The sequence below is a fragment of the Hemiscyllium ocellatum genome, chromosome 24 (assembly GCF_020745735.1).
Source record: "Hemiscyllium ocellatum isolate sHemOce1 chromosome 24, sHemOce1.pat.X.cur, whole genome shotgun sequence".
NCBI classification, from domain to species: domain Eukaryota; kingdom Metazoa; phylum Chordata; class Chondrichthyes; order Orectolobiformes; family Hemiscylliidae; genus Hemiscyllium; species Hemiscyllium ocellatum.
In genome coordinates this window covers 60,004,715-60,020,498 of record NC_083424.1, presented here as the reverse complement: position 1 = coordinate 60,020,498, position 15,784 = coordinate 60,004,715, and the positions used below count along the sequence as shown (strand labels likewise).

Below are 15,784 nucleotides of genomic sequence, written 5' to 3'. Positions count from 1 at the left end.
TGCTCCCCTGCCTCACTGGCAGCCTATCTCTCTGTGTAACTGGGTACATTTGCCCCTGGAGCCCCTGCTCCCCTGCCTCATTTTCCTGAAGGTGGATACCACCCCTCATGTCGTGTGAATTTGGAATTGTTCTAACTTATTACTACCTTGCACTCAATCTCATGAATGGTCCTCCTTTCCATAAGAAGTCAGCCGGATTTGAACATGCACCCACCTCTATCTTAAGGTCCTCTCTATCTAAGAGCACTGCCTCATATTTCAGGATTCGGGAGTCTGTGAGCCATCGTCCCGCTTTTTGATTCAGAATAGTGCGGACTTGGTGAGGAGTAACCACAGTCAGTGGTGCTCCAAACGTCAGTTTCTGGCTTTCTTCCACTAGCTTAGCAGTGGCTGCTACTGCTTGTACACATTCGGGCCAACCCCGTGAAATGGGGTCTAGGATTCTGGAGAGGAAAGCTACAGGTTTTCTATGTCCACCCCATTCCTGAGTCAAGACCCCAAAAGCTGTCCCGTGTTTGGCATTAACAAAGAGTCTAAAATCTTTATTAAAATCTGGCAAGCTCAAAACCGGTGCTGTAACTAATTTTTTTTTTAAAGTTTCAATCAGCATTTTTCCTTCTGGGTCCCATTTAACCCTGTCCGGAGCCTCCTCTGTTAGCTGCAGGTATAGCCTTTTCGTAAGAGTAGCATAATCATCTATCCAGAGTCTGCAATAACCCAGCAAACCCAGGAACTTTCGGAGTTCCCTCTTAGTTCAGGGTAGTCCTAATTCTACAATTCCCTTTATTCTTTCGGGGCTTATTCTCTTCTGCCCTTGACTGATCAAATGCCCTAAATATCTTACTTCCCGTTCCACATACTGTAGTTTGTTCTGACTAACTCGCAATCCCTTCACTGCAAGGTAGTTTAATAAATCATTGGTTCCCTGCTGTGTGTCAGTTTGGGTGGGACCGGACAACAGGAGGTCGTCCACATACTGAATTAACTTTAAAGTTGGCCTTAAAGTCAAGCCCTCAAGAACTTGTTCTAGGATCTGTCCAAACAAGTTTGGTGACTCGGTAAAACCTTCAGCTAAGACAGTCCACCTATACTGCTGTTTTCTCCCAGTATCAGGGTCCTCCTTAAGTTCTAATAAAATCATATCATGAAAGAAAATAACGTTAAGCATTCATAAAATTACAATCAAAAATAGCACACTGAATCAAATGACAAACAACAAGTTTCACACATAAAACCATTAACAAACAGATGAATTCAAGCCAGAGCACAAAGTGTTAGACTGCTTGTTAGCTGAGAAGCCTTCTCTCTCTCTCTCTCTCTCTCTCTCCACACAGATAGACTACTTTTTACAATCAAATTTACACACACAAAGACACACATAGATCTTCACCAATACAAAAATCCTATCGGGGCCAGCCCACACAGACATAAATATTCAGATTTAGATAACCACCTTATTTATCCGACTCCTTTTGTCTTTCATACAGTCCTCCCTTACTACTGCTACCATTATCTTAGCCTTCCGTTCCTCCGCCATTATGTCTCTCTATACAAATACTTTCTGAACCTCCTGTAACAACTCCGACTCATTTCTACCGCTCCCGTCCTCTATCTTCTGTAACTTCTTCTGGATATCAGGCCATGCCTTTGTCACGAAGTGAACCTTTACCATCCGTCATCCTATTTCCCCATCTGGGTCTATACCCGAACATTTCCTAACCGACTCCCTTAATCTGTGTAAGAACGCACAGGGAGACTCGTCCTATCCCTGCCTCAGGTCGAAAACCTTGGCTAAATTTTGCTGTTTGGGGATGCAAGTTTGTATCCCTTGGATTATCAAATTTCACATGTCTAACATATTATTCCACCCTTCTTTATTGTGGTGGTCCCAGTTAGGGTTCTGAAGGGGATATTTGTCCTCACCCCTAACCATCCCCCTCTCATGCCAAATTGTCCGGCAAGCTTAATACCGGCGCTGCTACTAGTTTTTTTTAATCTCAATTAACACTTTCCCTCTCCAGTATCCCCATATAAGTCTCCTTTCTCCCCCAGTAAATAGTATATTCAAAAATAGACATTAACTCAGCCCACATATACAGACTGGGCCTCAAAAATAAATTAATTTGTTCTGATAATCCGGCTATCACTTCTCCCGTGGTAAATCGAAATACTGCGAGACACACATAAACGGAGCAACAGATGTTTATTCAATCTTCGAAGATCGGGCGAGTTTCCAAAAAGGACTTCGGAAATCGCGCCGGAAGATTTTACAGCACTAATACTTATACATTATTTTTCCATTCAAATACATTGGTGATAATTCCATTGGTTTAAACATCTCACGCTATGGATTTTCTTACATTAAAAATCATTAATGACAATTCCATTGGTTAAAACATTTCACGCTTTTCCTTGCCATTTCCTTAATTAAAATGTTATATTATTTTACAATTCTTGCTATTTAGTACATTCCTTTGTTATCTTCATAAAAAGAGCTTTCATTGTATTTTGCCCTCTGTGTCTAACTGAAGCATTCCTTGGTTTCTTGCCCAAGGTTACCATGTTCCTGGCATAACAGAGGTGACTTCTAGTTCATGCTTCATTATGGCCTAGTCGATCATTAGTTTCATAATTTAGCTTTTATTCATTAAACCTCAGTTTTAGTACAGAAATTACTCCACTCATACCAAGAGAGTGTGTGTGTGTGTGTGAGTGAGTGTGTGTATGTGTGTGTGTGTATGTGTGTAGGTGTGTGTATGTGTGTGAGTGAGTGTGTGTGTAGGTGTGTGTGTGTGTAGGTGTGTGTGTGTGTGTGTGTGTGTGTGGGTTATGTGTGTGTGTGTGTAGGTGTGTGTATGTGTGTGTGTGTGTGTGTGCATAAATGCATGAAACTGCAGAAATTACATTAACCATATTACATCAGTCTCACCAGCCCAGCCCTTCATTTGTAGACTTTCTGCAGGTTTTTTGCAAGCTGCTGCATCCGAGGAGATTTTGGGTCAATAAGTTTGAACAATTCCTTCTCCTTCATCAGCTTCTCGTGGGCCTCATGGAACAGCTCCTTCCCCACGTCACACGTGACTCGCTCACGCCATTCCATGAGCTTCGGGCGACCTTCCAGAGGATCGAGTCCTGTTCCCACAGGCTGCAGGGAGAAGGGGAAGGTAACAAAACAGGGAGAGAGAGAGGGGGGGGAGGGGAGAGAGAGAGAGGGAGAGAGAGGGAGAGGGAGAGAGAGGGAGAGGGAGGGGGGGGAGGGGGAGAGAGAGAGAGGGAGGGAGGGGGAGAGAGAGAGAGGGAGGGAGGGGGAGAGAGAGAGAGGGAGGGGGAGAGAGAGAGAGAGAGGGAGGGAGGGGGAGAGAGAGAGAGGGAGGGAGGGGGAGAGAGAGAGAGGGAGGGAGGGGGAGAGAGAGAGGGAGGGAGGGGGAGAGAGAGAGAGGGAGGGAGGGGGAGAGAGAGAGAGGGAGGGAGGGGGAGAGAGAGAGAGGGAGGGAGGGGGAGAGAGAGAGAGGGAGGGAGGGGGAGAGAGAGAGAGGGAGGGAGGGGGAGAGAGAGAGGGAGGGAGGGGGAGAGAGAGAGGGAGGGAGGGGGAGAGAGAGAGGGAGGGAGGGGGAGAGAGGGAGGGAGGGAGGGGGAGAGAGAGAGGGAGGGAGGGGGAGAGAGAGAGAGAGGGAGGGGGGTGAGAGAGAGGGAGGGAGGGGGAGAGAGAGGGAGGGAGGGGGAGAGAGAGAGGGAGGGAGGGGGGTGAGAGAGAGGGAGGGAGGGGGGTGAGACAGAGGGGGAAGAAAGAGGGGGAGACAGAGAAAGAGAGGGGGAAAGGAGAGAGAGAGGGAGAGAGGGTGAGAAAGAGAGTGTGAGAGGAAGAGAGGGATAGAAGTGAGAGAGAGAGTGAGAGAGGGTGAGAGAGAAGGAGTGGAGAGAGTGAGAGAGAGAGGGAAAGAGAAAGAGAGAGAGAGAGAGAGGACGAAAGGGAGAGATAGGGAGAGGGAGGATGAGACAGAGAGGGTGTGTGTGTTTGTGTGAGAGAAAAAGAGAGAGAGAGAGAGAGAGTGAGAGAGAGAGAGAGGGAGAGTGTGAGAGAGAAGGCAGAGAGTGAGAGAGAGAGGGGTGGAAGGGAGAGAGGGAGGGAGGGAGAGAGATGGAGAGGGATAGAGAAAGTGGGGAGAAAGGGGAGGGAGAGAAGGGTGGAGAGTGAGAGAGAGAGAGAGAGGGTGAGAGAGAGAGAGAGAGAGAGGGAGGGTGAGAGAGTGAGAGAGAGAGAGGGAGGGTGAGAGAGTGAGAGAGAGAGAGGGAGGGTGAGAGAGTGAGAGACAAGGGAGTGAGTGGATGAGAGTGAGGCCTTGCTGCTGTCTGATTTCTCACTGACCCACTCTCCCTTTGGCACAGCCGGTTTAATTGGCAGCACTGGCTCCGAAAGTTGGTATTTCCACATAAACCTGTCGGCCTACACCCTGGTGTTGTGTGATGGTTAACCTTGGTCCCAAGTGACTGTGCTGAAAGACTGAAATAAAGGTGTTGCAGAATCCAGACCGGCCCCAGCTCCAGACACACAGTGTCCGTCTGAGCCAGCAGCTGCAGGCTATACAATGTCCCCTCACATTGACATGAAATGGAACGGCCTGAATACTATCCCCAGGGCAATTGGAAACTCTGCCCAAACAGTGTCCATACAGACTGGGCAAGGTGGGGGGAGACAACACTGGGGGCAGCACGGCGGGGGGAAACAGAGACAGAGACAGAGCGAGGGGAGAGGGGGAGGGGAGGGAGAAGGAGAGAGTGAGGGGGAGAGGGAGAGGGAGGGGAAGGGAGGGGGCGAGGGAGAGATAGAGACAGAGCGAGGGGAGAGGAAAAGGGTGATGGGGAGAGAGTGAGGGGGAGACAGAGACAGAGCGAGGTGGAGGGAGAGCGCGAGGGGGAGAGGGAGAGAGTGAGGGGAAGAGGGGGCAGTGAGGGGGAGTGGGAAGGAGCGAGGGAGAGAGCAAGAGGGAGAGGGAGAGCACAAGGGGAAGAGGGAGAGTGCGAGGGGAAGAGGGGGCAGTGAGGGGGGAGTGGGAGGGAGCGAGAGAGAGCAAGAGGGAGAGGGAGAGCGCGAGGATGAGGGGGAGTGGGAGAGTGCGAGGGTGAGGGGTAGAGAGCGAGGGGGAGAGAGAGAGAGAGAGAGCGAGGGGGGAGAGAGAGAGCGAGGGGGAGAGAGCGAGGGTGAGGGGAATGAGCGAGGGGGAGAGGGAAAGTGCGAGGGTGAGGGAAAGCGAGCGAGGGGTAGAGGATGGGTGAGGGAGAGAGCGAGAGGGAGAGAGCGAGGGGGAGAGGGAGAGTGCGAGGGGGAGAGGGAGAGTGCGAGGGTGAGGGAGAGAGCGAGGGGGAGAGCAAGGGAGAGAGGGGGAATTGAGGAAGTAGAGTGAGTGGGGAGAGGGAGAGGATGTAGAGGGAGAGCGCGAGGGGGAGAGAGAGTAGAGGGAGAGGGGGAGAGGGAGGGGGGAGAGAGTGAGGGGGAGAGCGGGAGAGAGGGAGGGAGGAGAGGGGAGGGGGGGTAGAGGGAGAGGGAGCGAGCTCAGTGCCGTGTGGATGGAGGATGAGGGGTGGGAGCAGGTTGTTGAGGGTGGAGGACCCCAAACCCCTCGTGGGGAGTATGTTCTCGGCTTGACCTCGCTCTGAGGAAGGGACTGTCAGGTTGACCCTGAAACTTTATTTCCTTGTTTATTGACTCAGTCCCAGTTCCCTCTGACTAATGTCCCTAACACTACGGGCAATTTAGCATGGCCAATTCACCTGACCCCCACATCTTTGGACTGTGGGAGGAAACCGGAGCACCCGGAGGAAACCCACACAGACACGGGGAGAACGTGCAAACTCCACACAGACAGACGCCCGAGGCTGGGATCGAACCTGGGACCCTGGTGCTGTGAGGCAGCAGTGCTAACCACTAGCCAGCGGTGTCGCCCAATAGTAAACCCAGATGGGCTTTTCCTGACCATCCAATCACGATTATTGTTAAAGTCTTAATTCCAGGTTTGACTTTAAATTCCACCATCTGCCATAGTGGGATTTGTACCGAGGTCCCCTGATCTGGATCTCTGGATTAACAGGCCAGAGATCATGCCATTATCTCCCCACTAGGTTCAATGGCAGCTGAAACCAATGAGGAAGGAGGGGAATGAGGTGTGGGACGTGTTTATAATTCCATTTCTTGGAAAACGATCTGCATCTATCCAATCGAATTGGTCTGTCGGTGGAATCACCTGATCAGTTGGAAGTGTGATCAAACCCAGTCCTGATTCTCTCACCTGCATCAGAGCGACGAGAGCGACCAGGTCAGCCAGGGACACTTCCTGTCCTGCGATGTACGGCCTGTCCTGCAGGAAGGTGTCCTCAAAGATCTGGATGGCTGTTTGCAGATCCTGTACAGCCTCGTCCATTCTGTCCTTGGGCACTGGCTGCCCAGTTAAAACTGGCAACAGGCCCTGAGGGCAAACCATAAGGAGAGGTTACCAGGTCAAGGTTCACTCACAGGAGGTCAACCACAGCCGTGAGGATCATGGGCAGAGCAGGGGCTGAACTCAAACACTGCAGTTGTTTTCTGGGAAGTTTCAAACTCACTCACATATTGCCAGGCTCCTTGAGAATGTAAATACTAAATGTAACCCTCCATTTGACAAACCAGTAGTGCTATTTTGCATAATAGAGTTCAATAAGGGTATTGTAAATCGAAAGTTTCCTCCTTTCCCTCTGGACATTTTCGGGGCGCAGATGCCACTGTGCAAGAAGCCAGTTCTTTTCTATCACCCCAAATTCAAGTTGCCTGTTTGAGCGATGAACTAAATAAAAGGCAAGCACTGTCACCAAAAAACGTACCCCTGTAATTCCCAAACATCATCCCCATGTAATCCCCAATAACCATCCGCCTGTAATCCCCAAACACCATACCCATGTAATCCCCAATAAACATCTCCCTGTAATCCCCAATAAACAACGCCCTGTAATCCTTAAAAAACAACCCCCCGAAATCCCCAATAACCATCCCCTGTAATTCCCAATGACCATCCCCCTGTAATCTCCAATAACCATCGCCCTGTAATCCCCAATAAACATCTTCCTGTAATCCCTCACAACCATTCCCTGTAATCCACAATAAACATCTTCCTGTAATCCTCAATAAACACCCCCCTGTAATCCCAAATAACCATCACCCTGTAATCTCCAATAACAACCCCCCAGATTACGCAAATAGACATCCACCTGTAATCCCCAATAAACAACCCCCTGTAACCCCCAATAAACAACCCCCTGTAATCCCCAATAAACACATTCCATAATCCCCAATAAACACCCCCCCGTAATCTCCAAAAGCCATCCCCCTGTAATCCCCAATAAACATCCCCCTCTACTCAGCAATAAACATCCCCCTCTAATCCAAAATAACCATCCCCCTGTAATCCCCAATAAACATCCTCCTATAATCCCCAATAACAATGCCCCTGTAATCCCCAATAAACATCCCACTGTAATTCCAATAACCATCCCCCTATAATCCCCATACCCATGCCACCATAAGCCCCAATAAACACCCCCCTGTAATCCCAATGACCATCATCCCGTATTCCCCAATAAACACCACCCTGTAATCCCCAATAACAACCCCATTGTAATCCCCAATAACCATTCCCCTGTAATCCCCAATAAACATCCCACTGTAATCCCCAATAACCATCCCCCTGTATTCCCGAGAACCATCCCCCTGTAATCCCAAATAAACACCCCCCGAAATCCCCAATACATATACCCATGTAATCCCCAATAAATATCCACCTGTAATCCCCAACAACCATCCCCCTGTAATCCCCAATAACTATCCCCCTGTAAACCCAAATAACCATCCCCCTGTAATTCCCCATCATCCCGTATTCCCCAATAAACATCTCCCTGTAATCCCCAATAAACACTCCCCGTCATCCCCAATAACAATCCCCCTGTAATCCCCAATACCCATCCCACTGTAATCCCCAGAAACATCTCCCTGTAATCCCCAATAACCATCCCCCGTCATCCCAAATAACCATCACCCTGTAATTCCAAATAACCATCACCCTATAATCCCCAATAGCCACCCCCCCGTAATCCCCAATAACCATGCCCCTGTAATCCACAATAAACATCTCCCTGTAATCCTCAATAAAAACGCCACTGTAATCCCAAATAACCATCACCCTGTAATCCCCAAAAAACCATCCCCCAGTAATCCCTAATAAACACCCCCATAATCCCCAATAACCATCTCCCTGTAATCCCCAATACACACCTACCTGTAATCCCCAATAAACATCCTCCTGTAATACCCAATAACAACACCCCGGATTTCCCAAATAGACATCCACCTGTAATCCCCAATAAACAACCCCTTGTAATCCCCAATAAACACATCCTGTAATCCCCAATAAACACCCCCCTGTAATCTCCAAAAGCCATCCTCCTGTAATCCCCAATAAACAACCCCCTGTAATCCCCAATAATCATCCCCCTCTACTCCCCAATAACCATGCCCATGTAATTCCCAATAAACACCCCCCTGTAACTCCCAATAAACATCCCCCTGTAATCCCCAACAACCATCACGCTGTAATCCCAATGACCATCATCCCGTATTCCCCAATAAACACCACCCTGTAATCCCCAATAACAACCCCACTGTAATCCCCAATAACAATCCCCCTGGAATCCCCAAGAACCATTCCCCTCTAATCCCCAATAAACATCCCACTGTAATCCCCAATAACCATCCCCCTGTATTCCCGAGAACCATCCCCCTGTAATCTAAATGACCATTATCCCGTATTCCCCAATAAACACCCCCCTGTAATCCCCAATAAACACCCCCTGTAATCCCCAATAACAATCCCCCTGTAATCCCCAATACCCATCCCACTGTAATCCCCAGAAACATTTCCCTGTAATCCAAAATAACCATTCCTCTGTCATCCCAAATAACCATCACCCTGTAATCCCAAATAACCATCACCCTGCAATCCCCAATAACCATCCCCCTGTAATCCACAATAAACATCTCCCTGTATTCCTCAATAAAACCCCCCTGTAATCCCAAATAACCATCACCCTGTAATCCCCAAAAACCATCCCCCAGTACTCCCCAATAAACACCCCCATAATCTCCAATAACCATCCCCCTGTAATCCCCAATATATACCCACCTGTAATCCCCAATAACAACCTCCCGGATTTCCCAAATAGACATCCACCTGTAATCCCCAATAAACAATCCCCTGTAATCCCCAATAAACACATCCTGTAATCCCCAATAAACACCCCCCTGTAATCTCCAAATGCCATCTTCCTGTAATCCCCAATAGACATCCCCATAATCCCCAAAAGCCATCCTCCTGTAATCCCCAATAAACACCCCCCCTGTAATCTCCAAATGCCATCTTCCTGTAATCCCCAATAGACATCCCCGTAATCCCCAAAAGCCATCCTCCTGTAATCCCCAAGAAACACCCCCCTGTAATCCCCAATAACCATCCCCCTGTAATCCCCAATAAACATCCCCCTCTACTCCCCAATAAATATCCCTCTGTAATCCCCAATAACCATCCCACTGTAATCCCCACTAAACACCCCCCTGTAATCCCTAATAAACATCCCCCTCTAATCCAAAATAACCATACCCCTGTAATCCCAAATAAACATCCCCCTGTAATCCCCAATAACCATGCCCCTGTAATCCCCAATAAACATCCCACTGTAAACCCAATAACCATCCCCCTATAATCCCCATAAACCATGCCACCGTAAACCCCAATAAACACCCCCCTGTAATCCCCAATAACCATCCCGCTGTAATCCCAATGACCATCATCCCATATTCCCCAATAAACACCCCCCTCTAATCCCTAATAACCCCCCCATAATCCCCCATAACAATCCACCTGTAATCCCAAAAAACCATCACCCTGTAATCCCAAATACCCATCCCCCTGTAATCCCCAATAACCATCCCCCTGTAATCCACAATAAACATCTCCCTGTAATCCCCAATAATCATCCCCGTAATCCCCAATAAACACCTTCCTTTAATCCCCAATAACCATCACCCCGTAATCCCCAACAAACATCCCCATGTAATCCCAATAACCATCTCCCTATAATCCCCATAACCATGCCACCGTAAGCCCCAATAAACACCCCCGTGTAATCCCCAATAAATATACCCTTGTCATCCCCAATAACCATCCCCTTGTAAACCCCAATAACCACCCCGTAATCCCAATAACAAGAGCCCTGTAATCCCCAATGAGCATTCCCCTGTAATCCCCAATGACCATCCCCTTGTAAACCCCAATAACAATCCCCCTGTAATCCGCAATAAACATCTCCCTGTAATCCAAAATAACCATCCCCTTGTAATCCCAAATAACCAACCCCTGTAATCCCCAATAAACACCCCCCATAATCCCCAATAAACATCCCCCAGTAATCACCAACAAATATCCCCCTGTAATCCACAATAAACATTTCCCTGTAATCCTCAACCATCCCCCTGTAATCCCCAGTAAACATCCCCCTGTAATCCTCAATAACCATCCCCTTGTAAACCCCAATAACCATCCCCCTGTAATCCCCAAAAAACATCCCCCTGTAAACCCCAATACCATCCCCCTGTAATCCCCGATCACCATCCCCCTGTAATCCCCAATAAAAATCCCACTAGAATACCCAATAACCATCCCCCTGTTATCCCCAATAAACAACCCCCTGTAATCCCCAATAAACATCCCCCTGTAATCCCAATAACCATCCCCCTGTAATCCACAATAATCATCCCCATTTAATCCCCAATAACCATCCCACTGTAATCCTCAATTAACACCGCTGTAACCCCAATAACCATCCCCCTGTAATCCACAATAATCATCCCTATTTAATCCCCAATAACCATCCCACTGTAATCCTCAATTAACACCGCTGTAACCCCAATAACCATCCCCCTGTAATCCTCAATAAACATTGCCTGTAATCCCCAATAAACAGCCCCCCTGTAATCCCCAATCACCATCTTCCTCTAATCCCCAATAACCATCCCCCTGTAATCCCCAATCACCATCTTCCTCTAATCCCCAATAACCATCCCCCTGTAATCCCCAATAAACCTCACCCTGTAATCCTCAATAAACATTCCTCTGCACTCCCCAATAAACAGCCCCGCTGTAATCCCAAATAACCATCCCCCCGTAATCCCCAATAACCATCCCCAGGTAATCCCCAAAATATATCCCCTGTAATCCCCAATAACCACCCCCCTGTAATCCCAAATAACCGTCCCCCCTGTAATCCCCAATAACCATCCCCCTTTAATCCCCAATAAACACTCCCCTGTAATCCCAATAAACACCCTCCTGTAATCCCCAATAACCATACCCCTGCAACCCCCAACAAACATCCCCCTTCAATCTCCAATAACCATCCCCCTGTAATCCCCAATAACCATCCCCCTGAAAACCACAAAAACCATCCCCCTGTAATCCCCAATAACCATCCCCCTGTCATTCCCAATAAACATCCCCCTGTAATCCAAAAAAACATTCCTCTGTAATCCCCAATAACCATCCCCCTGTAATCCCCAATAACCATGCCCATTTAATCCCCAATAACCATCCCACTGTAATCCTCAATTAACACCGCTGCAATCCCAATAACCATCCCCCTGTAATCCTCAATAAACATTGCCTGTAATCCCCAATAAACAGCACCCCCTGTAATCCCCAATCACCATCTTCCTCTAATCCCCAATACCCATCCCCCTGTAATCCCCAATAAGCCTCACCCTGTAATCCCTAATAAACATTCCTCTGTACTGCCCAATAAACAGCCCCCCGTAATCCCAAATAACCATTCCCCCGTAATCCCCAATAACCATCCCCAGCTAATCCCCAAAATATATCCCCTGTAATCCCCAATAACCATCCTCCTATAATCCCCAATAACCATCCCCCTGAAATCCCCAAAAACCATCCCCCTGGAAACCCCAATAACCATCCCCCTGTAATTCCCAATAAACATCCCACAGCAATCCCCAATAAACATCCCCTGTAATCCCAATAACCATCCCCAGGTTATCCCCAAAATATATCCCCTGTAATCCCCAATACCCATCCCCCTGTAATCCCCAAAAACCATCCCCCTGTAATCCCCAATAAACATCCCCCTGTAATGCCCAATAAACATCCCCCTGTAATCCCCAATAACCATCGCCCTGTAAGCCCAAATAACCATCCCCCCATAATCCCCAATAACCATCCCCCTGTAATCCCCAATAAACGCTCCCCTGTAATCCACAATAAACACCCTCTTATAATCCCCAATAACCATACCCCTGCAATCGCCAACAAACATCCCCCTGTAATCCCCAAAAAACATTCCCCTGTAATCCCCAATAAATATCCCCTGTAAATCCCAATAACCATCCCCCTGTAATTCCAATAAACATCCTCCTATAATCCCCAATAACCATCCCCCTGTAATCCCCAATAACAATGCTCCTGTAATCCCCAATAAACACCCCCTGTAATCCCCAATAACCATCCCCCTGTAATCCCCAATAAACATCCCTCTGTAATCCCCAATATCCACCCCCCTGTAATCCCCAATGACCATCCCCCGTAATCCCCAATAAACACCTCCCTGTAATCCCCAATAAACATCCCTCTGTAATCCCCAATATACACCCCCCCTGTAATTCCCAATGACCATCCCCCTGTAATCCCCAATGACCATCCCCCTGTAATCCCCAATAAACATCCTCCTATAATCCCCAATAAACATCCCCTGCAATTACCAATTCACATCCCCCTGTAATCCCAAATAACCATGCCCTTGTAATCCCCAATAACCACCACCCTGTAATCCCCAATAAACATCACCCTGTAATCCCCAATATCCATCCCCCTGTAATCCCTAATAACCATCCTCCTGTAATATCAATTAAACATCACCCTGTAATCCCCAATAACCACCCCCATGGAATCCCCAATAACCATGTCCCTGTGATCCCCAATAAACATCCTCCTGTAATCCCCAATAAACATCCCCCTGTAATCTCCAATAAACACTCCCCACCAACCCCATTAAACATCCCCCTATAATCCCCAGTGAACACCTTTGTGTGTTCCCGATAAGAGATTGGTGATGTTACCCTGAACACATAAATCCTGCTTCCCTGATATCGAATGGTCATGTGCTGCCAGGCCAGATACTCATCCACTCGGGCACGCCTCTGGAGATCAGCCGGGTACCAGTGGTCGGGTGTCTTGTATTTACACGCCAGGTATTTGAGAATCGCCACACTTCGGGAGAGAATCAGAGAGACAGCCCGTTATCATCACTCTCTGTCAGTGTCACTCCCTGCCCCAGCATCACTCTCTGTGTCTCAGGGTCACTCTCTGTGTCAGGGTCACTCTGTCTCAGGGTCACTCTGTCCCAGGGTCACTCTGTGTCTCAGGGACACTCTGTCTCAGGGTCACTCTCTGTGTCAGGGTCACTGTGTCTCAGGGACACTCTGTCTCAGTGTCACTCTGTGTCAGGGTCACTGTGTGTCAGGGACACTCTGTCTCAGGGTCACTCTCTGTGTCAGGGTCACTGTGTGTCAGGGACACTCTGTCTCAGGGTCACTCTGTGTGTCAGGGACAATGTCTCAGGGTCACTCTATGTCAGGGACACTCTGTGTCAGGGTCACTCTCTGTCTCAGGGACACTGTCTCAGGGTCACTCTGTCTCAGGTTCACTCTGTCTCAGGGTCACTGTGTGTGTCAGGGACACTCTCTGTCTCAGGGACACTCTGTGTCCCAGGGTCACTTGTGTGTCAGGGACACTGTCTCATGGTGACTCTGTCTCAGGGTCACTCTGTCTCAGGGACAACTCTCTGTTTCAGGGACACTCTTTGTCTCAGGATCACTCTCTGTCTCAGGGTCACTCTCTGTCTCAGGGTCACTTTGTCTCAGGATCACTCTCTGTCTCAGGGACACTCTCTGTCTCAGGGTCACTCTCCGTCTCACGGAGACTCTGTCTCAGGATCACTCTCTGTCTCAGGGTCAGAACAGCGTTTGTTTTGAACATAGAAGCATGGCCTCACCTCTCTCCCATGGTGAAGTCTCCATCCTTGAGCGCTGGCACCAGTCTGAGGGGATTCACTTTGCCAAAGTCCTCACTGTACTGCTGACCTACAGACAACACAAGACCACAGGAAACAGGAGCAGATGGTATCAGGCAATTTCACATGCTCCACGGTGACACCTCACCTATCCATGGGACAGCCTGATTGGGGATTGGGGGGAAGGGAGTGGGAGGGTGAGAGGGAGGGGGAGGGGGAGGAGGGGGAGGGGAGCAGGGCGACTGGTCAGGGAGAGATCAGAGAGGTGGTGATGAAGGCATGACAGAGGGAAAGAAAAGGAGAGGGAGGCAAACTTGAGAGAAATATTAGGGGGAGAAACAGAGAGTGCTGGAGAAACGCAGCGGGTCTGGGCAATTCCAATAGAACCAGAATTAACATTTTTGACTCCAGTGCAGCTCCTGTTCAGAGCTGAGTTTGAGATTTACAACATCCACAGTCCTTCACCCTGATTAGCAGAGATGCAGAGTAGCAGGAGAGAGGAATGAAAACCAATTTCCTACAATCTAGCAGAGGTGGCTGAGGTCAGAGTGAGCTCTCTGTCCTACCTGCAAACAGATCGACCTGCTTAAACTCAAACACAATGTTATTCTTCTTGGTGAAAATGTAGACAGCTCGGCAGGGCTGTGAGTGCAAATCCAAGTACAGCTCCAGGCCCATGCTGCTCCTTCCAGGCTTTGCAGAATAACAAGACTGGAGGAATCAGCAGCTCAGTCTTTGTCTGATCTCAAACCAATCCCTCCCCCAGTTCCCACAAACACACAGCACGTACATACTTGCTCCAACGTGGAAAACAACAAAACTCCCTGTGACTTGCCAGAACCAATAGCACACACAGGATGAGGAAAAGTAATCACATTACTTCAAAACACACCATCTGATCATTTATTGTTTCCATGCACGTTCTAAACTGTGCGGAACTGCGAGTGAAATTCCTAGTGCCAGAAATCTGCTCTAAACCAGATGGACGACACAACGGCAGCTCTCTGCTTAAAGAGAGCTGCTGTTGAGCGGCACGGTGGCACAGTGGTTAGCACTGCTGCCTCACAGTGCCAGGGACCTGGGTTCAATTCCCGCCTCAGGCGACTGACTGCGTGGAGTTTGCACGTTCTCCCCGTGTCTGCGTGGGTTTACTCCGGGTGCTCCGGTTTCCTCCCACAGTCCAAAGATGTGCGGGTCAGGTGAATTGGCCATGCTAAATTGCCCGTAGTGTTAGGTAAGGGGTATATGTAGGGGTATGGGTGGGTTGCGCTTCGGCGGGTTGGTGTGAACTTGTTGGACCGAAGGGCCTGTTTCCACACTGTAAGTAATCTAATCTAAAGAATTACTTAAATTAAACAGTAACTGATGTCTCCTGTAACTATAATTCAGTTAGAGAATGTAACTTGACTTTAACAAAGACTCATTACTGATATCTGTGTGCCCCTTGAATGAGGCAGGCAGCCTATTAATGTTGGATCGCGAACCCTGTGCTGAGATATTTGAGCTTCTCTAGTTTGGTTCTCATGTGCATCATTGATTTTAATTGATCTACCCTCAGTGACCCTGTTCCAGTTGTTTATCACAGAATCCCTGCAGTATGGAAACAAGCCCTTTGGCCCAACAAGTCCAC

At 48.7% G+C, this 15,784-nt stretch overlaps 1 protein-coding gene across 1 annotated transcript; it reads right to left on the bottom strand.

Annotated features, from left to right (window-relative positions):
* Window positions 1–2,186: 2,186 nt before the first annotated feature.
* On the bottom strand, window positions 2,187–15,058 carry LOC132827430 (glutathione S-transferase theta-3-like). The gene is made up of 5 exons (XM_060844119.1): window positions 14,721–15,058; window positions 14,137–14,224; window positions 13,202–13,352; window positions 6,285–6,461; window positions 2,187–3,145 (listed from the first exon to the last, which is right to left on the bottom strand). Exons 1-5 carry the CDS (start codon window positions 14,830–14,832, stop codon window positions 2,942–2,944), a joined length of 732 nt encoding a protein of 243 aa, XP_060700102.1. The 5' UTR covers window positions 14,833–15,058; the 3' UTR covers window positions 2,187–2,941.
* Between the last annotated feature and the right edge of the window lie 726 nt (window positions 15,059–15,784).